Here is a 25,000-nt window from a genome sequence, read left to right as displayed (position 1 = left end):
CCCCTGGAGCAGTGTGGGGTTAGGTGCTTTGCTCAAGGGCACTTCAGCCATGGAGTGTGGTAGGGAGTGGAAGGGTGGGATTCGAACCTGTGATGGAGGGACCATCACTAGGGTTGTGTGGGTGTGTTCTGACTGTCACTCCAACGAGCCTGGCACTTTGGTGTAGCGGTCAGAGCCCCAGTTCACTACCCCAAAAGGTCTGGGTTCGAGTCCCAGCTGGGCAACTCTACTCCCCTTCGCTATAGAACCACCAACCCTCTGATCTATTGGCAGTCATGGGTAAGCGGTTAGGGCGTCAGACTTGTATCCTAAAGGTTGTCAGTTCGACTCCCACCTGCCAGGTTGGTGGGGAGAGTAATTAACCAGTGCTCTCCTCCATGAGGAACCCTGAGCATGTTACAGCCCCGCCGCTCTGCTCCCGAGCGACCATCTCTGATAAATTATACCACATTTATTGTACTGTCAGGGCCGTCGTTAGGACTATTTTAGCCCCCCCCTGCATTAGTATTAGTCCCCCTTTTAACGATTTTTTTATTTTTTTACAGTTTTCCAAAAACAAATGCAGTAAAGCACTGAATATGAACCACCAAGAGGGCAAGTTAATCTGAATACAAGTTCCGGTTTGTTTATTTATTGTTTAATGCCACTTATATCCTACTGCACAGCAATAAAAGCAGGGTGTACGGCAATATTTTATGCGGGGGGGAAACAGGTAGAGGATTGTGCTTTGTGACCAACACCTCGAGAAAAGTGTAATTACTTACACGGATGAAATCTTCAGACCCAAAGTACCAATTTTCACTCACAACCCGAGTAATAAATCCATTTGACATTGTCTTGAAATTATAGTTAAGATTTAATATTTGTCTTAACAGTTTGAAAACACACATGAACTGATAAAAATAGCAATAAAATGACCTAATATCTGCCGGGGATGCATAGTTTTCCAAGTAAGGAACCTGTTTGAATCTCTTCCTGACCACTGCTTCTCCTGGAGACGCGCAGTTAGTAACTCCTTAAAGTTCCTAGTCCTTGTGAAAATTATGCTCTATGCATTTTTATCTAATCATTTTAACTTGCGTACATAATATTCATCAGTTGAAACATTTTGAAATGTTTTGTTTAGCTTACATATAAGGAATGTTCATTAAAATGTGAATTAAAAAAAAAAACACTGTAACTAGTGTTTAAAAATCGGTAGGTGATCTTTAAAATAATTGTTCAAGAAGACGCTTTTGCACACCTCTGTAGGTGGGCAGGTGCGTAGGATATTATCCCAGTGGGGTTGTCATTCAAGTGTAAAGAAATCCTGCACACTGTCCATTCCACCAACAAACTTTAAGACAACATGAAGAAGGTCGGATGACCGAAACAATGTATTAAAGTTTGTTGGTGGAATGGACAGTGTGCGGGATTTCTTTGCTCTTAAAATAATGAATTCATTGACAAAACCTTAGCAGGTGAGCTGAAAAATTTTCGGCGCGCGCGGTGCGCATTTTCTTCCTCTGGGGCTAAGCCCCCCCTGTCTCTCAAACCTAGTGACGGCCTGTGTACTGTTATCGCAATGCATTTATGTCAGTTATTACAATAAACCGTATTTTCCCTAGAAATATAGGCTTTTAAAAAATTGACATTTTTTTTTTACCCATTTTTACATTATATTATATTATACTATATTATATTATATTACATACTATATATATATATATATATATTATATTCATATCATATTAATGTGTACATCTTCTGAACGCGCTCATGCAGCACCTTTCTCCAAAGTAGGCCTAGTATTAATCGAACGCAGACGTTTTAGCGGAAGTAAGGTAGCACTAGGAACTGTTGTGACATTCTTCTTCTTCTTCTTCTTCTTTATTTTTTAATGTATCGATACACTTTTTTGCAGTATAAAACAAAATTAACCTGGTTGTGAAATATTTACTGAGGATGTCCCACACATTCGGCCATGTTGAAAAGGTCACTCCTCCCTCCGTCTGATGATTTGTAGTTCCTCATCTAGCCAGAGGTGGTTGCCACTGGAGTCAGTGTGACTTCAGTCACAGCAACCAAGTTGTTGACAGTTCTGATTTTCATTCATCGCTGTGCCAACATCGCTGTCAGTGTCAACAAGTAAGTGTACAACACAGTTGTGTTTTGGGATCTGTGTGAAGTGAAATGTCCTGTTATTGTACTTGCGTTGTGTCTTTAACACCGTGCCCACGGTGGGTGTATTTCGGAAAGGATGTTTATCTTTTGCTCATCTGTCAGTCATGGATGCGTGCTAGCATGCTAGCGTTAGCTGCCCGATGTTACCAAGTGAACATCACCCGCACATGTTGCCCACTACGAACCGTTTTTGTGGTTCTACAGTGTAACGTATGGATGTCAATGACAAACGTTCATAAGTCTGTTGCTAATTCAACCCTGTCATTATATCTTCCTTGCCACCACTGTGTATAACTGCCCGTTTATGTTTTGATGTAACGAGCTAGCTTGTAAGGGTGTTCTCAAGGAAGCTGTGCTGTCAGTTTGTAGCTCCGTCAGATGTCAGGCAGGCTGCTGCCACTCACCTAGTAAAGAGACCATGGGCGTAATTTATGGTAGGGACGGTAGGGACACGTCCCCACCAATATTTAGCCCCCTACTGTGTAATCACGACCGGTGTTGCTGTTAACGTTGTAGTCGCACTATTTTTTTCAGTAACGAGTAGTCTAACTACCATTTCAAAATGTCAGATTAAAGTTACTTTCATAAGACACCGTGCTTTACTATTTCTGGTACATAGGCCCGCCTACTTTTTGTTTCAAGCGAGGAGTTTGTGGCGACGCCTGAGGATAGCCTATGATATGAAAAATGATAGGACTATGAAACTTTTATGAAAGACGGTAGAGGGATAACTTCGCCCTGCCAGTAAATCAGATTGTGGGGAAATGTAGTAGCCTAGCCCTACGTATAGGCCTACAAACGGTTCTGAATCTTAATTAGCCTATTCGAACAGTTGTGCCGACATCATCGGCAATTTCTAATTCACTATTTGGGTGCAGGGAACGGAGCTCAGATGCGTAATAGTTGCGTGACAAGCAGAGAGAGGCGGAGAAAGGTGAAGGATAAAGTGGCCTATTTAAGAAGAAATGTGGTCTCTGCGCAGCGCAGATAATAACGAATTGAAATGCACATTTGATCTACTGATAGTGTAGCCTATTTAAACTACCATCGAAAGGACGGGCAGGCTTCAGAATCTTCAGTCTTCCTTTAAAAAAAAAACTGTCAATGACGGACAAACCTCTGTTAACGCGACCCATGTGGTAAATGAAAGAGTTCCTAAAGGTACACTTCGGCAAAACATTTCCCTTCTTTCATATTAAATTAACCTGGCTTTGTTTTACAGGCTATTTAACTGTAGGACTACTTGAGTAGCCTAGACTAATTGCTGCGACTAGGTTCTGATCTCGCTGAACATCCAACGCGACTGAAATGGAAGCCTTCTTCCCATGACGTGACGTATGTAAACGCAACATTCCATTCAAATTTTTTTTCAAAAATCGCAGATAGGGCCTACACCTACTCATTGTGTTGTATTGCATTTCGGTCATGTAGAAGGGCTACAAAGCTAACTGGTATGTTGTAACATTAAAATTCGCCTACAACGTGACACAGTTGGTGCGCAACTATGCGGTGACATCGCTGGGATTTCTGTCAAGACGCGCTGCGCAAAGACACTTGCACGCGCATGTGTGTTGCCTGTTAGACTGCTATGATGCAAAACACAGCTACAGGCAGGGAGGGGGAAAGCGAGAGATTGGGAGTTAGCCTATGAGAGTGAAGAAGTGTCGCTAATTTTGGAGGATAAAAAGGGTCAGTCGGCACCGGAACCAAAACATTTTTTTTCTAGGCCCTGTCTTATTTATTTTTTATTCAAAAAAACAAGCAAGCTTATTTCAAGAAAATGTTTGCAAATGTCAGTGTCATTTTTGTTGCTGTTAAAATAGGCCTAAATGTCAATAAAGTGAGTAGGCTAGGCCTATTGGCAGAACTGGTGATCATTTTCATGTTAGGCAATACCACTTTGCTGACATTTGAAAACAAAGCGACTTATATGTTATTGGTAAAAGTCTCTGGAGCAATGTTGTATCAGAACTAGCTGCTTTGGTCAATTTCACTCCAGTCATGGATGGAGGTGTAAACAGAGGTAGCCTAAGGGTAGGATTTAAGCCTGCAACCGTGTGATTGAAAGACCAACTTCCTAAGGAGCGCTCGTTGACATATCATCTGCTCATTGATATAACATCTGTGTGCCATGAACTTATGATTGGTAATCAGCCCCCCCCCCCCCCCCCCCCCCCCCCCCACCCCCCCCCCCCCCCCCCACACACACACACAATGAAAATGGTCAAAAATCATCCCCCTCTAAAACCATTGAGCTACATTCATTCATAGGCTAATACATTCACATATTGCGTTAAAATTGTACTTTTAACAACTGTATTTTCTAAATTTTCTCGGGGGAGAAACCCCCGAACCCCCACCAATTTTATGTCCCTACCAATGTCAAAGTCAAAGTTACTCCCTTGAAAGAGACGACCTTTATCTTGGAGGAAATGTCGCCTGTTGGTTATTGTAAACTAGCTCAAAAACTGCAGAGTACAGGATATTGGAGTGAAGGTTTATAGGTAAATGAAAGTTATAATTATTTCGTGATTCGTCATCTTTCTTTGAAAGGTGCGGATGTGGGACAGTGGGGGACCACCGATTGAGCTTTCTCAACCCATTTTCACAACGTGTATGTGTAGTTCTAATACCTAGGTGTAAGTGGAGTGTCTTTTCCCTTTGAACAGAAACCACACCCATGTACTACTACTACTACTACTACTACTACTATTATTATTATTATTATTATTATCATCATGATCATTATTATAGTCATTGCCCTCTCCCATGCCCCACTCCCCATGCCTGCTCTGCGTCTGTCTGCTAGTGTCTGGGCATTGGGCAGACCAGGTCACTCTCTCTCTCTCACTTCCTGTAGGAAACAGCAACACATTCCGCCATTCGCCTGTTCCATTCCATTGATTCCATTCCATTCATTGTGTTGCACACTGCCCGCTGCACCCACTCTCAAGGGGAACAGTCAAGAACAGCCAGAGTACAGTAAAGGATGACATTTTTCAGGATTTCCTGCGGGATGGGAGTCAAAATTTTAAAGATGAACGGGAGCGGGCAGGAGCGGGCAGGAGCGGGAATAAAAATGAACGTGAGCGGCAATGGCGCTTATTTTCTAAAACAAACTAAAAAAAAGCCTAGTTTTTTTGACGAAACGGGATTGGGGTTGATTTTGAGTGGGAGCAGTTGGCAGGATTGGGAGATATTCTTTTCTGGAGTGGACGGGATGGGATTTGTTTCTTTTACTCCAGTCTGGGATGGGACGGGATGGGATTTTTTTTCTGGGACCGGGATGGGACAGGAGTGAAAATCTACTCCCGTGTCATGCTCTAGAGTACACTATATGACTGGCATTGCGAACAGCCAAAGCAGTAATGTATTGGCTGACTTGCATTGGGAACACGAACAGCCAAAGCAGTTTAATGTATTGACTGACTTGCATTGGGAACACGAATAGCCAAAGCAGTTTAATGTATTGACTGACTGGCATTGGGAACAAGAACAGCCAAAGCAGTTTAATGTATTGACTGACTTGCATTGGGAACTGCCAAAGGCCAAACAGCCAACAGTCAAGTGAACTTTATTGTCATGAATTAAGCTTTGCCTGTAGTTGTAGTAAAGCAGTAATGTACTGACTGACTGACTGGCATGATGGGAGCTAGAGCTGGGCGGTGTACGGTTAAAAAACCGTGATCTCGGTTTACACTACACAAGGTTCTCTTTTTGATGAGAGACGGTTTTGTTGTTGTTGTTTATAGCCTACTATGTTATGTGCGTGAGCTTCATACTCCGTGTCACACTTCCAAAGATTCTTCTAATTCATAAGTCTCTGACACTTCATTTCAACTCTGCTAAGTCCACTGTTGTTGCTGTTCTACTAGGGAATGTCACCACAATGTAAGATGTTGATTGAACTAATAAAATAATTGGTTACGCGCTAGAGGCTAGTGAGAGTGAAACATGATGAACACACATGGCATGGATGAATCATGACAAACATTTCAATTCATTTAAGACTTAGCCTACCTTTGATCTCAGAAAGTTAAATAAAAGGCAATTCTATGTGGTGCTATGTTAACAGGCTACAACAGTTATCTGATTCTTAACTGTATTTAATTACCATCCCAACTGTGTGCGCAGTGCTGTTAAGACTGCTTATAAGCTAAAGTAGCCTAGCTTTCAAATGCAATGGGCAGACAAGCATTGCTACATTGCTATATTTGTTTGAAATGATTTGGGGGCAAAATAGGAGCGAAACACATCGCAATATGACACAAACTACCGGACAAAATACCTTCTACGTTGGATTTGGACTTTAATTCAAAGACAATATGCACACAATGTCAAGTAAATCCGTTTGTTTTCAGTGTCTGTCTTCAGTCTGTTTCGTTTCTGTCCCACTGTTGTTTACTCGCTAGTCCAGCGGCAGCGCAACGCGCCGGATGTGTTGCCAGGTGTAGAACGACAAATAAGCCATTAGTGTTGCCAGGTGTAGAACGAAATAAGCTGTTTTGGGCTGTCTTGGAAAAAAAAGCCCAAAACAGCTGCTTATAATCATTTAACCCTTCTTCCTTGAAAAATCTATGACACCCTGGTCAAGATTTTAGGTTATTTTATCAAATGTTGCATTTTCCCCTTTGTTGGATAGGGAAATATAAACTATAAATTATAGAAAATATTATTGATATGAAAAAATGATAAAATATAAATGGAGATTAATTTAAATTCATGATTTTATCTCATTTTAACATTTAATTTGAGATCTTTTCCTCAGAAAGATTAAGATTTGGGGGGAAATCGTCGCATATCAAAAAACCGTGCAGAAAACCGTGATATCAATTTTCATCAAGAAAACCGTGATGCTAATTTTTTCCAAAACCGCCCAGCCCTAATGGGAGCATAATTTGCTGCCTGGTATTGGGAATAGCTGAGGAGAGCAGCCTGCTGTATGTGATCACGAGAGCAGGGAGACGCCAAACGATGGCTATGCACCTGTGCTCTGGAGACAGCGCTGTACTCAGGGGCGGAACAATAGGGGGGGGGGGGGGGTCCCTATTGTGACCATGACAGGCCATATGGGGGGCCCCATCAGTGTTTTGCCCGGGGCACTGTGGGCAATTGGTCCGGAACTGGTTGTACTACAGTATGAAATCAATGTTACCCTCCATGTAAGCTCTCTCTCTCTCTCCTTCTCTCTCTCTCTCTCCTCTCTCTCCTTCTTCTCTCTCTCTCCTTCTTCTCTCTCTCTCTCTCTCTCTCTCTCTCTCTCTCTCTCTCTCCTTTCTTTCTCTCTCTCTCTCTCTCTCTCTCTCTCTCTCTCTCTCTCTCTCTCTCTCTCTCTCTCCTTCTCCCTCCTTCTCTCTCTCTCTCTCCCCTCTCTCTCTCTCTCTCCTTCCTCCCCTCTCTCCTTCTCTCTCCTTCCCTTTCTCTCTCTCTCTCTCTCTCTCTCTCTCTCTCTCTCTCTCTCTCTCTCTCTCTCTCTCTCTCGCTCTCTCTCTCTCTCTCTCCCCCTCTCTCTCTCTCTCTCCCTCTGCCTCCATCACTGCCTGCCTCAAGAATGTGGCCCATCCTGTTGTGCAAACACACACACACACACACACACACACACACACACACACACACACACACACACATCACACACATCACACATCACACGTACGCATGCAGACACAGGCACATGTGTGCAGAAGGACTGGCTTTGTACATTGAAAGAGGTCCAGGCTAACCTATGGTCCATATTCTTTCACATAGGTTTACACACCCCTTAGAAACACACGCACACACACACACACACACACACACACACACACACACACACACACACACACAGTTGCTGTCTTTACTTCCAGTGACCTCGGTCATCAATACTAAATTTGATCATCAATACTGATTTACTGTTTACTCCTGGACCAGCTTTGTAGTATAGGCCCCATAGGCACCCACCCACTCAAGGTTAGATTCTAGCCAAGGCAAGGTATGGTGAAAATTGAAAAAACTCTTAACCGGCTACTGAGACTCATTAACCAGTGGTTAACCGGTTAACCGGTAATCTTAAATTTTAAAACGTTCGCGTGCTTGATATGCACAGCACTGATTTTTTTCATATTTATTTTTCACATAAGCCTTTTTTTTTGCTGCGCAGACAGGACCTGCCATGTCCAACCACTGTTGCCAGATGGAAAATGCTGAATTATAGTACTAAAACCTCAAAATTATTGTTTTTTGGGAGGAAATTATTATTATTATTATTATTACTGTATTATTATTATTACAACCGTTTGACCGGTGGCAGAAAACTTAAACGGGTTAACGTTGATCCGGTCGACTATCGGTTAACCAAGGCCCCCCTAACATGAGCTGTGCCAGACTATATTCTGTTCCCCGCCTCTCAGGAGCTCGATGTAACTTAGTTTCTGCATCCTTGCTACAGTATTGTGTAATGTCAAAAAGAGTCGAATGGATATCACGGTTCTTAAAGGAACAGTCCACGGTTGATTTTCGCATATTTGCAGTATTTCCAAGCATTACCGTGCCAGGCCCTGCCCTGCCCTGCCCTGCCCTGCCCTGCCTGGGCTGGGTTGGGCTGGCCTGCCGCACCTCTCCGCCCCTGCCCTCCCCTCCCCTGCCCTGCATTTGGGGTTTTCTGACAGCGGACCGTGGAAGTGGTCGCGAGAGTCACATATTTTTCAGCTTCTGCTGTTTGTTTGTTTGGTTGTGGTGGTAAGCTTACAGGATGCTGTTGGCCTCGGTGGCCAGCCTCTTCTCCAGCATGACTGTGTGTGTTAGCTTCAGTAGCCCATCTGAATATTTTACAATGCCTGCTGTTTAATCCATTTTACAGCTTCTACTGTTTACAACTTTTTGTTTTTGTTTTTGTTTGGTTGCTGTGTGTGCAGGTTGTGTGCAGATGCTGCTGCCCTTGGTGGCCTATTCTCCAGCATGACTGTGTGTTAGCTTCTGGAGACCATCTGAATATTTTACAGCGTCTGCTGTTAGTTTACGCTTACGGCTTTTTACTGTTTATTATTTTGTGCTGGTGATGTCTTTCTTGTTTGTTTTGTTGCTGCTGTGCTGTGGTGTGTTTGTGGTCACATGACCGTGTATGTGTGTGTGTGTGTGTGTGTGTGTGGTCACATGACCGTGTATGTGTGTGTGTGTGTGTGTGTGTGTGTGTGTGTGTGTGTGTGTGTGGTCACATGACCGTGTGTGTGTGCGTGTGTGTGTGTGTGTGTGGTCACATGACCGTGTAATAATAATAATAATAATACTTTCGTTTTATATAGCGCCTTTCAAAACACCCAAGGACGCTTCACAGAGTGTTGTGTTGGAGAGTGTGAGTGTGTGTGCGCGTCAGTGTGTGAGCATGTGTGTGAATGCGTGAAAGTGCTTGTGGAACTAGCAGCCATAAACCTCCAGGAAGAGATGTGTCTTAAGGTGTTGCTTAAACATGGCCAGTGAAGGGGCATTTTGGATGTGGTCGGGCAGATTGTTCCAAAGAATGGGAGCAGCAACATGGAAGGCTCTGTCACTGGTGGCCTTGAGCCTGGCACGAGGGACGATCAGCTGGCCCTTGGAAGAGGACCGCAGGGATCTTGAGGGGTCATAGGGGTGAAGGAGGTCACTGAGGTAGTGGGGTGCCAGACCATGGAGGGACTTGAAGGTAGGTAATGCGTGACTTGATGGGGAGCCAGTGAAGCTGCTTGAGTATGGGGGTGATGTGCTGCCAGGGTCTAGTGCCTGTTATGATCCTGGCAGCAGAGTTCTGGACATATTGCAGTCTGTCTAGGGCCTTGTTGGGTAGACCAAGCAGGATGGCATTGCAATAGTCCAGACGGGAGGAGATGAAGGAGTGAGTGAGTGTCTCCGTAACTGTCTTGGAGAGTGAAGACCTGAGTCTGGAGATGTTTTGGAGATGATGGAATGCCGATTTGGTTACTTTTTTATGTGGGAGTGAAGTGAAAGTGATGAATCCAAGATGACACCCAGGTTACGTACTTCGGGGGATGGGGTGATGGTGCATCCATCGATGTCCAGGTGGAGATCTCCAACCTTCCTTTGCAGCATTGCTGGTGCCACCACCATGAGCTCAGTTTTATTGCTGTTCAGTTTGAGGAGATTGTGTGTCATCCAGGTTTTGATGTCCTGCAGGCAGTGGACGAGAGGGGTGGGGGGGGATAGAGGGGTGGGGGGGGACAGAGGAGAGGGTTTGGTGCTGATGTATATCTGTGTGTCATCGGCGTAGCAGTGGAAACTGAGACCATGGGAGCGGATGATACGACCAAGGGGGAGCATGTAGATGGTGAAAAGAAGGGGGCCAAGCACCGAACCTTGCGGAACGCCGTGGCTGATGGTAACTGTGGTGGAGCGTGAGTCTTGATTTTGACAAGTGCAGTCTCTGTGCTGTGGTGGGCTCTGAAACCAGATTGCAGGGGTTCAAAGAGCTCATGGTGGGACATATGCTGCTGGAGTTGGGCCGCCACTGCCCTTTCCAAGATTTTGCTGAGGAAAGGAAGGTTGGAGATCGGACGGTAGTTGTTGGGGTCGTCAGGGTCCAGACCAGGTTTTTTCAGGGTGGGGATCACAGCAGCAGTTTTGAAGCTGGCAGGCACAACACCAGATTCCAGAGATGTGTTGATGATGGTTGTCATGATGTGGCAGAGGGCAGGAAGGCAGGCTTTAACCAGGGTGGTGGGCATGGGGTCCAGCTGGCAAGAGGACGACTTGGCTTTTGACACCAGGTCGGTGACCTGGGTATGGCCAAGGGAGGCAAAGCAGGAGAGGCGGTGCTGCGGTGGGCAGGCAGCGGGGATGGCAATGTCCTGCCATGGCTGGTGGGTGTCAGGTGGTTCGTCCTCGTGGTGCTGGGGTGGAGCTAGGAGCTGCTGGTGGATGGTGTCGACTTTACGTGTGAAAAAGTCCTGAAAGCTGGAGCACAACTCAGCAGCATCCGATGGTTGGGGTGTTTGGGGAGGGCGGAGAAGGCGGTTAATTGTGGAGAAGAGCATTCTGGGATGGTTCTGTTGGTTGTTGATTAGAGTGGAGAAATATTGTGTTTTGGCTGTAGAGAGGGCCTGCTTGTAGCTCCTGACGTGGTCCCTATAGGCCTCCAGGTGGACAGTGAGGCCGGTTTTTTTGTGCCGTCGCTCTAGGTGACGCCCGGCTTGCTTCATGAGGCGGAGCTCAGATGTAAACCAGGGAGCAGGTTGGGAAAAAGAGACTGATCGGGTGGTAATGGGTGCCACGACATCCAGGCTAGTGGCGAGTGCAGTGTGTGTGCAGTGTGTGTGGATGGGAGAGAGAGAGAGAGAGCACTAATGGCTTGGCTGACTCGTGTTTCTACCCGTGTGCGTGTGCGTGTGCGTGTGTGTGTGTGTGTGTGTGTGCATGTGTGCGTGTGCGTGTGCGTACATGCGTGTGTGCGTGTGTGTGTGTGTGTGTGTGTTCTGCTCCCCAGGGTCCTCTACAGCGGTTCTGTTTGCTGTCCAAGGCTGCTTAGCCACACTGCTGACTATCGATGCCCCGTGTGTGTGTGTGTGTGTGTGTGTGTGTGTGTGTGTGTGTGTTCTGCTCCCCAGGGTCCTCCCCAAGGCTGCTTAGCCACACTGCTGCCTATCGATGCCCCCCTCGCTGGACTGCTGAAGCGACGCCGCTCTACCGATGCCCATCTTCTATCCTGAAGTGGCGCCGCCCTCCACAAACCTGGCAACCGCTGCAACCCACTAACCCTCATCAGATCTGGTAACCAACCTGTAACCTGAAGTGACCGCTAACTCGTCAGACCTGGCAACATCCATCATCCTCTATCCTGAACTGAAGCCGCCACATCATTTGCCCTTCTCACCCCTCGTTTTGCAACCTGAAGTGACGCAACTGCTCTCAGACCTGGCAACCACTGACCAGAAGTGACGTCACTCCGCCACGTCATTTGCCCTTCTCACCTCTCACTCTACAACCTGAAGTGACGCAACTGCTATCAGACCTGGCAACCATTCTTTTACCCAAAGTGACTCCAATCATATCAGACCTGGCAGCCCATACCACCCTCTATCCTGAACCCAGTCAATCGATGCCCTTCTCATCCCTCATTCTGTAACCCAAAGTGACTCCAATCATATGAGACCTGGCAACCACTAACCTGAAGTGACTCCAATCATATGAGACCTGGCAACCTGTAACCCGAAGTGACTCCAATCATATCAGACCTGGCAATCTGTAACCCAAATTGACTCCAATCATATCAGACCTGGCGCCCTCCAGTTCAGGCTGCTGACCCCCTCCGAGGTCACCTGAGGTCAAGTGACGGAGAGACCAACGGACCGGCAGAAGGACACAGGCCCTCTCTTCTCCTCTCCTTCTCCTCTCCTCCTCCTCTCCTCCTCCTCTCCTCCTCCCATCCTCTCCTTCTCCTCTCTTCTCCTCTCCTCCTCTCCTCTTCTCTCCTCTCCTCTCCTCCTCTCTTCTCCTCTCCTCCTCCTCCTCCTCTCCTCCTCTCCTCTCCCTCCTCCTCCTCCTCCTCCTCCTCCTCCTCCTCCTCCTCCTCCTCTTCGTGAGGATGAAGCTGCGTCTTCATTTCGTGGTGGACCCCATGGGCTGGTGTTGCCTATCTGTGGTGTTCGGGATCTGGCTCTACAACACCGTCTTCATCCCCAAGCTCATCCTCCTCCCCCACTACCACCAGGGCCACGTGCCATGGGCACTGCTACTCTGTAAGTCATATATTACATTACATTATATAACTAATATATAAGAGTAAGAATAGTTTATTTATATTATTCCATATAGTTATTATAATGTTATATACCGGTAATCATCCTCCTCCCCCACTACCACCAGGGCCACGTGCCATGGGCACTGCTACTCTGTAAGTCATATATTACATTACATTATATAACTAATATATAGTTATTATAATGTTATGTAGTCATCCTCCTCCCCCACTACCACCAGGGCCACGTGCCATGGGCACTGCTACTCTGTAAGTCATATATTACAGTACATATAGTTATTACATTACATTACATTACTAATATAGTTATTATAGTGTTATATAATCATCCTCTTCCCCCACTACCACCAAGGCCACGTGCCCTGGGCACTGCTACTCTGTAAGTAATGTATTACATTACATTATACAGGGTTCCCACTGGTGCTTGAATTCCTTGAAAATGCTTGAATTTCAGTGTTTTCAAGGTTGTGAAAATGCTGGAATGTTTGGTGAAGTGCTTGAAAATGCTTGAAATTTGTGTCAAGTCAAACTCATTAAGCCAAATATTATAAATAAGTTCTTCAGGTACACCACAAATCTGAGTGAGTGAAATGTTAGATGGGATTTGCCATTCAACACCCTAAAATTGATCAGAATGCAGGAAATTGCATTCTGTGGGACCCCCACACCCCCTTCCCGCGACCTATTGAAAAGTGCTGGAAAACTGAAAATGTGTTGCTTGAAGGTACTTGAAAAGTGCTTGAATTTGTTCATGAAAAAGGTGTGGGAACCCTGATTATATTACTAATATAGTTATTATGATATATAATCATCCTCTTCCCCCACTACGACTATTATTCCATATAGTTACTATAATGTTATATAGCATGGCATTGATTAAGAGTCCTAACCAAGTATTGCACATTGCATGTTACAGTATGTAGAAAGTACCAAATTTCAACTGATTTGATGTGAACCGAATTTTGATTCGGAAAATTGAGATTTTATTACCATATTCCTAATGATGCGAATTCCCTAATACATGGGTTTTTTGAGCTGGAATAGTTAGAAAAGTTAAACAACTGGGCCATGAATCTACAATCCATGACAGTTTAACATTATTGATGGAATTATGGAAATAAATCAACTTTTTCATGCTATTCTAATAAAGTGGCCTGGAGCTGTATTACTGGTATATTACCCTGTAGTCTACTTGCCAGCCCATAGGGCCCCATAGTGAACCCGGAAATGTTTGGTACCCCAAAGTTTTTTGATGGAAATGTATAGTATAGGTCCCCAGTACATAAAAACTGCCGGATGCTACTTTGTAAATGTTGAGCAATTTTTTTTATTAGCAACATTAGCATAAATTAACATAATCGCCTCCATGGCCTTATCACAGGGACAGTTTGACCAATCTACACAATCTTGGTGTCGTTTTGGGGTTTTTGGAGGATGCTGACGTCATTTGTGACATTTATAAATGCCTATCAGATTCAAAATTCCTCTTAGTGTCAAGGGTAGACACATTTTATGCCTTGATGAGCTGATTTTAGCAACGTTTTTGGGTAATTTACATACCATAAACCTTACCTATTTCATTTATTTGTACCCATGGCCCTACTATATGAAGTAGATGAGCTACATCTATTGCCAAAGACATAGAATTAAGGTAGAGACTTGACGTGCTGTAGTACAGGGTATGTGGAAAGTGAGTGAGGTTCTTATTTTCAGGAGTTTACTTCATGCAATCATATGTGAAAGACTTTGTGGTTTGTGCTAACTTTAGTTAGGTATTTTAGTTTGAGGATCACTTGTTTTTTTCCTCACATTTTTGGAAGAGAGGGGGGCACTATTGTATGTCATTTGATTTTAAATGGGGAAGAAATGTCACTTTGCTAACTGCCATGGCAAAGATGACGACTTTAAAATAACTGGACCCATGGGTATAGCTATCATATTCAAAAACAGCAAAGAGTCATAGGTCAAGACAGAGGTCATAGCCAGGTAGGAAAATTAAATTTTCGACCACCAACAGCAGGGTTCCAATATTCAAAACAATGTCTGCTCAGTGGAGAGATGTGTAAGCTAATGCAGCTATTGACCACCATACTGCGTATAGTCAACCCATACAAGGCCTCTGGTCCGGACATGGTGGGAGAGTGTTGAAAGATGCTCCATCCATCTAAGTGGTGTTCTCACTAGGCTTTTTCAGCATCCCCTGGACTCTGGCTGTGCCCCTGACCAATGGAGGGAATCCACCATCATTCCCATCCCAAAGAAGTCAACTGTTAAAGATCTCCAGGACTACAGACCAGTGGCATTAATATCTGTGCTGTGCAAGTGTATGGAGAGAGTGATGTGTGGCCTTCTTTCCTGTGTGGTGTCAGACCAGCTGGACCCACACCAGTTCGCCTACAGGGAATGTCGTGGTGTGGAGAATCCAAGCCTCTCACTTCTGGACACTGTAGCCAGGAACCTGGACTCAATACACCCACACACCAGGATCCTGTTGCATTCAACATTGTGCATATTGACACACTCCTCCAGCAGCTCTCCAACCTTCAGATCCACCCAGCACTTACCAAGTGGGTTAAATGTTTTCTGCTGGACAGACTACAAGCAGGTATTTTTCAATGGCGCGTCTTCAAACATCGCCTTGAACTCTGGACTTCCTCAAGGTTGTGTTTTATCACCAATCCTCTTCTCTGTGTGTGTACACAAACTACATTGTGTGTCATAGGGGAGCTATGACACTTTTTAAATTTCCTCATGACATTGCCTTAGTGGCACATATGTCTGACCCTGATGCTCCAACTGCAACCTGAGCCAAACTTTTGTAGAACTTTCCTTTGAGCTGAATGTCTCAAAGACAAAGGAGCCGGGGCAGAGACAAGACATCAACTCTGTTCCAGCCACTCTCCATCCAAGGGCAGACAATGGAGTAAGTGGACGTTTTTAGGTACCTAGGCACCGAAATGGACAGCTCCCTGTCTTTCTCACAGCAAGTGGATTCGATATTTAAAAAAAGCACAGCAACACCTTCACCTACTCAGTAAACTCAGGACATTTCAAGTCAGCAAGGACGTACAGTTATTAGTACTACCATTTCATACCTAGACACTCACTTAAGAACCTTGGCATGAGGTACAGTGACATACTTTTGAAGTGCAGCTGTACATGATTGTCAGATCAAATGCCGTGATCCATAACAATGGTCATCAGTCATACTGAGACCTGGGATGATGCAGAACCTCATGTCATTCATTAGCTCATTAGGTCAACTGGCCTGGAGGAGCTCATAGTGGCTGCATATGGAGGTATTACCTCAATCTTAAATGGCAGGCCTGGCTCACGAACCTGCTATGGGCAGATTGCTTTATAACTCCAGCATTCATAGCTCACAGAATTGGCTCATTCAAATATATTGTCTTCAACAGATGCTACCAGATGCTTCTGGTCATCACCTTTATGTAAGTTGGATCACACCTGCTTGAAATGCAGCATATCCCTGATGCTGCCATGGAGGATTTTCTTGCTATATGGGTGCAGATGTGTTTGGAGACCAGACATGCATAAGGCGAGGTAAGGGAGTTGGAGATAAAAGGTATCTCAACAAACTCTGATCAGGTTTCTGTGTGGACTCAGTCATGTGTAATCTGTTCCCATTTGTCCCAGTCACTGAGTGAGATGTATACAGAAACACTGGATAAAACAACAAAGCCCAAGATACACAAAGAGGAAGGGGAGAGACAATGTAAGTTGGATGCTGACAAGACTGGGCTCAAATTGTGAGTGTTATGAGAAAACTCTCACCCACTCACTACAGACTCCACAACCCTCCACCACATTATCAGTGGGCAGGTGGCAGATGAAAAGGTCAATCTGAAAGATGCAGTGTAAATTGGACAAAGACATGAACACGTTGTTTTCTTCTTCAATCCCTGGTGGGATTTCATGCAACAATCTCAAATAAAGTTGTGACGATGAAAGTAAAGACAAGAGGGTTTAAAGTCGACAGAAAGATCATGGTTTGCTCAACTGCTGATGGCTTCAACCCAGAGAAAAGTAGAGTTGTTTACAGTCTTTGACTATGAGCTGAATCCTGTCCCTTTCGATCATTGATGAAAATGAATGCTTAAGGAAAGGCAGCAAGTCTACCATTGTCCAGCGTATTGGTGTTCTTCTCAGCTATCCTCACCTCATCCTTACGTTATGCAATATACCCACCCAATAACAACAGGTTCCAAGAATCAAGGGGATGATGGTGAAGAAGAGACTATAACAGATGAAGACAGTGACAATGATGATGATGATGGCTCTGTAGAGAAGCTACTATACAGTGTAATAGTTACGGATGCTGGCTAGCATAGCAACCAGCCCAAGTTGTGAGTAATTGTGTTGTATGTGTTCTTACTGTTGTAATTGCTATATCTCTAGTCTACGTATCATGTGTAGGCATCAAAGGGGCTTTACCTCTTTGACAGAGAACAATTTGCCATAATTGCACTTCTATTGCGATTACATTTTTTTCTGTACAGTGGCTTTGGGCATTTTGGATGGCAATTGACCTGCATTATCAGCTATTATCTATTCATTCTCTTCTCACCCACTTTCAACACAAGCTGCATTGCAATGATTTATGTTACTGCCTTAGATATGGCCAGTTAACTACATTTAGTATGGTTTTAAATAATTGAAAAAATACATGTGTATTTTACCAAAATATTGCCGCAATCAGCTTGTCAAGACATAAAATGTGCCCCTCCCCCCTTGACATGAACTGGAATTTTGAACCTGGCAGGCATAAATGTCACAAATGACTTCAGCATCCTCCAAAGCCCCCAAAACCACATCATGATTGAGTAGATTGGCCAAACTGATCATGTAATAAGGCCAGAACGGCGCTTATGCTAATTTATGCTAATTACGCTAAAAAACACACACATACACTAGTGCCATAATGACATACAATAGTGCCCTTCACCTACAAAAAAAGAGTGAGAAAAAACAAGTGATCCTCAAGCTAAAATACCTAACGGAAGTTAGCACAAACCATGAAATCTTTCAATTGCATAAAGTAAACTCCTGAAAATAAGAACCTCACTCACTTTCCACATACACTGTACTACAGCACCCCAAGTCTTCTATGTCTTTGGCATGGCAATAGATGTAGCTCATCTACTTCATATAGTAGGGCCATGGGTACAAATAATTGAAATAGGTAAGGTTTATGGTATGTAGGCCTAAATTACCCAAAAACGTTGCTAAAATCAGCTCATCAAGGCATAAAATGTGTCTACCCTTGACACTAAGAGGAATTTTGAATCTGGTAGGCATTTATAAATGTCACAAATGACTTCAGCATCCTCCAAAACCCCCAAAACCACACCAAGATTGTGTAGATTGGTCAAACTGATCCTGTAATAAGGCCATAAAGGCGATTATGTTAATTTATGCTACTTATGCTAATAAAAAAAAATGCTCAATATTTACAAAGTAGCATCCGGCAGTTTCTATGTACTGGGGACCTATACTATACATTTCCATCAAAAAACTTTGGGGTACCAAACATTTCCGGGTCCCCTCTCATGGCAAGTAGACTACTGGGCCCTGCTTGCAAGCATAAACAAAAACTGTGTAAAATAGAAAGAAAAATGTCTTAAATCCTCTTTGTGTTCTTTTTAATTAATAAGCCAAGCTTTCGGTCTACTGACCTTCCTCAGGGCTCAGTTCTGGTCAGTAGACCGAAAGCTTGGCTTATTAATTAAAAAGAACACAAAGAGGATTTAAGACATTTTTCTTTCTATTTTACACAGTTTTTGTTTATGTTTGGCACCTTTTAATCGAGAGTGCGGTGTGATCCGTTTGAATATTGTTATATTACATTCAGCTGACGCTTTCATTTTATTCAAAGCGACTTAAGTTATTATTTTTCAGGTTATCGGTTGAAGTCCCTGGAGAAATGTGATGTTAGGTGCCTTGCTCAAGGGCACTTCAGCCGTGGATGGAGGTGTAGGGAGAGGTCAGGGGGGATTCGAACCTGCAACCCCTAGATTGAAAGACCAACTCTCTAACCACTAGGCCACGGTTGCCTGCCACTAATATTGTTATAATGATAATCATGCTCCTCCGAACACTATGACCACCTGGGACATTCAGTACACGCTACCTACCATGGCTCTTATTAGTCTGCAATTGCAGACCTGCCTTATGGTAAAATAGTAAGATTGATAATTATACAGACTGTAATTATAACTATCAATAATACTATGCTAGCTGTTTAATTACTTAATTACTTTGACTCTTTAATGACTTTGTATCGTATTGTTGCCCGGACATGCTCAACACGTTGCCCTGTGTAGCATCACCTGTACTGGAGGGTGTGTGTGTGTGTGTGTGTGTGTGTGTGTGTGTGTGTGTGAGAGAGAGTGTGGCAGTAGGCAGGTAGAGAGGCAGGGTGCACAAGTTCACAAGAGCAGGCAAGATAATCGCCGCGGTGACCAACCTGAAATGCCAGTTTGGGATGCGCTGTGAGGAAGCGTAGTAGTGGAGGAGATAGGCATCTGTCACCTAGGAGATAGGCATCTGTCACCTAGGAGATAGGCATCTGTCACCTAGGAGATAGGCATCCGTCACCTACTAGGCATCTGACACGTCGCCCCAAACCCCTTGGCAGTGAAGACAGATGTTGGAAAGCAGGCCCACCGGCATGGGGGGACAAAGGGGTATATTGTCCAGGGCCCATGGGGATAGTGGGCCAAGAATTGGGTCCCCATTACATTGTATGTAGGGGGGCCCCTACATTCGGTAGGGGGCCCTTTCAGATGACGTTGTCCTGGGCCCAGCAAAAGCTGTCAGCGGCCTTGTTGGAAAGTAAAGGGTTAGAACATGGGTTCCCCAGCTTTACCATGACGAGGCCCCATGACGAGGCCCCCCCAAATACCAGTAGATTCCAGCCAAGGCCCTCCTGATCTGGACCGTGCCACACTATTTTTTTTGTGCCCCCAGTTTCACAACTCGATGAAGTTGGTGCATTCCTCAACGCATTCAAGTACTACACAACGCATCATACATCTATGATAAACATTGGTAAAGAAGAAAATGATTCCACTGGGATTGTTTAGCTTATTTCTGTTTTATTTTGGCTAAATAAGTTATTTAATTTATTAAATTATTGAGTTATTTCGCAATATTTTCCCTGCCAACCTGCCGTGGCCCCCTAGCATCCCCTCGCGGCCCCCCAGGGGTCCCCGGCCCCCACTTTGAAAACCACTGGATTAGAATCTACAACATCTTAGGTGAAAGTGTGGGCTTGTTCTTGACGGGGTAGGATGCAGGAAATCTGCATACCACGTACAGATTGCGAAATCACTCTCATGTGTTGTGTGTAGCATGTTTGAGATAGCCTGGCGTCGCCATCCTATGTACTCCACCCAGGCTAATGATTTTGGACTGGAATGCACCATATCCAGTATGTTATGCTCTGTATGTCTTTCTTAACCCATTGATGCCTAAGGCCGGCCGCACACTGGCTCCGACAGCACTGCGGCGCACTTTTGCTTCCGACAGAATTCGGACCCCCAAACCCAATTTCACACGAACATTGCATTGATAGTCAATGGGCGGCGCCGACAAAATAGAACTTGTCTCTAATTGCTATCCGACATCGGCGAATGTCCGCGGACATCGGCGCCAGTGTGCGTGGTTCTATTGAAAACAATGGAATCGAATTTTAGCTGAGCAGTGCTCAGCACTTTGTCGGAGCCGGTGTGCGGAAGCCCTAAGGCAGCTGCAAAAAGGGTGCTGAATACAAATCTGCCCTCAGCCTATGCAAACCTAAATACCACTAGCTTTCAGAAAATAAATCTACTATACTAAATACAACTACTATACTAAATAAAACTACTGTACTAAATAAAACTACTCTGTTAAATCTAGTTAATAATAGTGACAGCTCAATAGGTTAAAACACATCGTGGTGATTATTTGTTCAAATGAGGGCTTTTGTGTCTTAATTACAGCTGTTGAGAATATGACAGGAAGAGGGTGGGGGAGAGAGAAGATAATATACGATAAGATAAGATAAGATAAGATAAGATAAGATAAGATAAGATAAGAAACGTTTATTGTCTGTTTGCACAGAAATCTCTCTTGCATGACTCCACTCCACAATCCACATGTACGCACATTAAAGACACACAAAGCACAACATGGCCTATAGAGACTAGTCGTCCCACCTAGGTCCATAAGCTGATTGGGGCAGCACAGTCCAATAAAAAAATAAACATTTACTAATTAAGTTACTAAGTATTTACTAAAAAAAAGAAGTAACTAAAAAGTTACTAATTAAGTTGCTAAAATGAATTTACTAAATATTGTCTACTGTTCTCCCCTTTTGTTAAGCAATGTTATCTTAAGTTGTGATGGGCCACCGCTCATCTGTTTAGAAGGTGCAGGATTCAGTAGAAATTTCAGTATAAAAAGAAGACAATCCGCACACTTCAGGTCTATTTTTGTGCAAAGAAGCTTTACTTGACTTGCTTTTTTTTTTTTTTTTGTGCAAAGAAGCTTTACTTGACTTGCAAGCTTTCGGTCCTTAGACCTTCATCAGGCAGAGTGCATACAAACAGTGCTTGTGGTTAATATACATCATTATTGGCACCTGTGGTGCAGCACTCTGAGTCAGTAGAGCATTCTGGGAAATCTAGTGAAAGACAAACATGAAACATAAACAGAACGGATTGTCTTCTTTTTATACTGTTAAGCAATGTCATAGAATGAGGCAGGGATGACCAAGGACCCAGGGCAGACTCGAACCCACGTCCCCATGGGCATGCAAGGCCGTACTACACCAGGTGGAGGGCTTAGAGCGCCCGGCCCGCGGTAGATTGAAGTAGTGCTGCTCAAGTGTTTCTGACGTCAAATCAAGTTCAAGTTCTGTCACCTCATGCTGCTCAAGTGTTTCTGACGTCAAATCAAGTTCAAGTTCTGTCACCTCATGCTTCCTATCTGTTCATCAGAGATCAGTGATTACTAGCTGTGACACAGTGGTGTGTGTGTGTGTGTGTGTGTGTGTGTGTGTGTGTGTGTGTGTGTGTGTGTGTGTGTGTGTGAGAGAGAGAGAGAGAGAGAGAGAGAGAGAGAGTGAGTGAGATTGGAAGAAAGAGAGAGAAAGAGAGAGCAAGAGCGAAAGAGAGACCAGACAGAGGGAGGGAAAGAGAGAGTGAAAGAGAGAAACCAGAAAGAGAGAGTGAAAGAGAGAGTGAAAGAGAGAGAGAGAGACCAGACAGAGGGAGAGAAAGAGAGAGTGAAAGAGAGAGTGAAAGAGAGAGTGAAAGAGAGAGAGAGAGACCAGACAGAGGGAGAGAAAGAGAGAGTGAAAGAGAGACAGCGTGCCAAAAGAGAGAGGTGGTGATTAGGTGTGCCGCTGTAGGCCACTTGAAGCAGGTGTGTGTGTCAGGTGTGTGTGTATGTGTGAGTGTCAGGGGTGTGTGTGTGTGTGTCAGGTGTGTGTGTGTGTGTCAGGTGGGAGGTGTGTGTGTGTGTCAGGTGTGTGTGTGTGTATGTGTGAGTGTCAGGGGTGTGTGTATGTCAGGTGTGTGTGTGTGTGTGTATGTGTGAGTCTCGGGGGGGGGGGGTGTCAGGTGTGTGTGTCAGGTGTGTGTGTATGTGTGAGTGTCAGGGGTGTGTGTGTGTCAGGTGTGTGTGTGTGTGTGTGTATGTGTGAGTGTCAGGGGTGTGTGTGATGAGCAGAGGTGAGCAGCTGTGGTATCGGGGCTTGTTGTGATGGTGTGATACTACAGTGGTGTGAATACTGTACGCTGAGGAACTGGCTCTTCAACTGATAACCCATCAGCAGGGGGAGAGGTGTTGTAGCCCTTAAAGGCGTATGCCACTATTTTGGGGCTTAATAGTTAAAATCGTTTGACAGGGTTTATATAGGTGGTAAAGTGTCTTATTTTTCATGTTAGCTGTTGTCTTGTTTTAAGACACTTTAAAAGAGGGAGCATGTCGCTAAGCAATGCTACATGGATGCATTGACTTTCACTAGCTTAGCGACATACTCCCTCTTTTAACTTGTCTTAAAACAAGACAACGCTTCACATGAAAAATAAGACACTTTACCACTTTTATAAACCCCAGCCAACGATTTTAACTGTATTAAGCCCCAAAATAGTGGCATACGCCTTTAAAGTGATACTGTCCCATTTTTGGAAATAAGCTTATTTTACACCTCCCCTTGAGTTAGATAATAGGGTTTTCCCGTTCTTCTATACTTTCGACCGGTCTAGGGGTATGGCAGTGCAAACTTTACCTCCATGCTAGCAGTTCACATTGAGTCCTATGAGACCAGCTTGCGGCTAACTGGTCTCATAGGACTCAATGTTAACTGTTAGCTTGGAGGTGAAATGTGCACTGCCATACCCAGAGAACGGTTGAACGTACAGGAGAACGGTAAAACCCTATTATTTAACTCAAGGGGACGTGTAAAATAAGCTTATTTCCAAAAATGGGACGGTATCACTTTAAGTAAAGGAGACAGGCAGCACCTGTTCAAAACTCGAAGGGGAAATCGGGACATAGTGCCACAATATAGCCCCCGACTTACACAGGAGTGAGAAATGGTCAATGAAAAAAACATTACTACCATGTATTTATGTGTAAATATGTGTGTTATGTCTTGTGGGCAATGTCTTTATTTATGTGTGTATGCTACTTGACACCTTAATTTCCCCCTGGGATCAATAAACGATACTCTACTCTACTCTACTCTACTCTACTCTACTCTACTCTACTCTACTCTACTCTACTCTACTCTACTACTCTACTACTCTACTCTACCATAGTACTACACCACTATGACAGTACACAGGGCCTTTAGTAATACATAACTACCATAGTACTACACCACTATGACAGCACACAGGGCCTTTAGTAATACATTACTACCATAGTACTACACCACTATGACCAGTGTTTAAATTGGCTTTTGGGAGGTGGGGGAGCCCTTCACTCGCGGTCAAAATAGCTTTAAAAAAAAAAACAAAAAAACAATTTTAACATCGCCCCATCAGGCAAATACATGTATTCTATGAAGTTATTGCCCATAATTAATATCATACATAAATCAATGTATTACTCAGTTATGAGAAAAACAGCAAGGTACCCTCATTCCCTCTTCACTGTATTGGGTTGCTAAAAAATAGGAACAGTTAGACCAGTATTTCACCTGATGCATTTATGTAGCCTACTTTTTAATATTCTCTCCTGTCAGTTGGCAACAGTATGCTATTGGACTGTCAGTACAGAGGCAAACAAGTTTTAATTCTGACCACCATCACTGCACCATCAAGCTACAAAGTTGTAGACCTAAGACTATTAAGAACTCATATTATTTGATGTGAATAACAATTTGGTTTAAAAGATCATATGATTGATTTAGATTCTCCTATAATGTCATGGGTTAGCATGCATTTATTAGCACGTGTTATGCCTAATAAGTAACAAAGTTAAAAGAATAAAAATGCATGCTTAGGCTATGCTGTTCTATTACAGTGCCTGAAAGTGTGCACTGTCACTTTAAATCAGGCGGAGTCTGCAGAGAATCTTTTCACCCGGACACGTCTTTTGCTCTTTTCTTTACAGATTGCACCTTTGGCTGACTGATTATTTGGGGCGTTCTTATTTTCAGTAGTATAGTTAGTTCAGCTATCTCGCTCCGTGCATATGTTTTAATAACACTTCAGTCGCATTAAGTAAATGCTTTTTTGCAAAGCAATAACTTTGGCAAAAGGCGGCAATAGATTGGAACTTGCTGCAGCGATTCTAGCGCGAGAGAGACGGTGCACTGCTCTACACGCAACGCTAGGATGGACACGCAGGAATCCCTGTCATTTGCTTACTGTCTAAAAACTTTTAATACGTTCCTGGCATGTTTAAGCCCACATAAAAGTAACCTGCAACCAAATGGCTACACATTCTGACAGAACAATGGACGGAAATCCCAAACTTGATGTTGATTTTCTCACATTAACAAACTGCTGTTAAAGTAGGCAGACACCACGCTATTCTGCATGACTGTTTGGTTAACTTTGCCTGAAAGCTAGCCGATATCAAATGAAATGACAGCTTACC

General features: G+C 44.0%; 1 protein-coding gene across 1 annotated transcript in view; it reads left to right on the top strand.

Moving 5' to 3' along the window:
- The first annotated feature begins 12,677 nt into the window (after positions 1-12,677).
- Positions 12,678-25,000, top strand: part of zdhhc21 (zinc finger DHHC-type palmitoyltransferase 21) — a 45,007-nt gene continuing 32,684 nt past the window's right edge. Inside the window, exon 1 of the mRNA XM_063186757.1 lies at positions 12,678-12,863. Coding sequence (XP_063042827.1) covers positions 12,710-12,863 — 154 coding nt within the window. The 5' untranslated portion in view covers positions 12,678-12,709. The remainder of the gene's footprint in view (positions 12,864-25,000) is intronic.

Source organism: Engraulis encrasicolus, chromosome 21 (genome assembly GCF_034702125.1).
Source record: "Engraulis encrasicolus isolate BLACKSEA-1 chromosome 21, IST_EnEncr_1.0, whole genome shotgun sequence".
NCBI lineage: Eukaryota > Metazoa > Chordata > Actinopteri > Clupeiformes > Engraulidae > Engraulis > Engraulis encrasicolus.
This window is presented reverse-complemented; position numbering and strand designations above follow the sequence as displayed.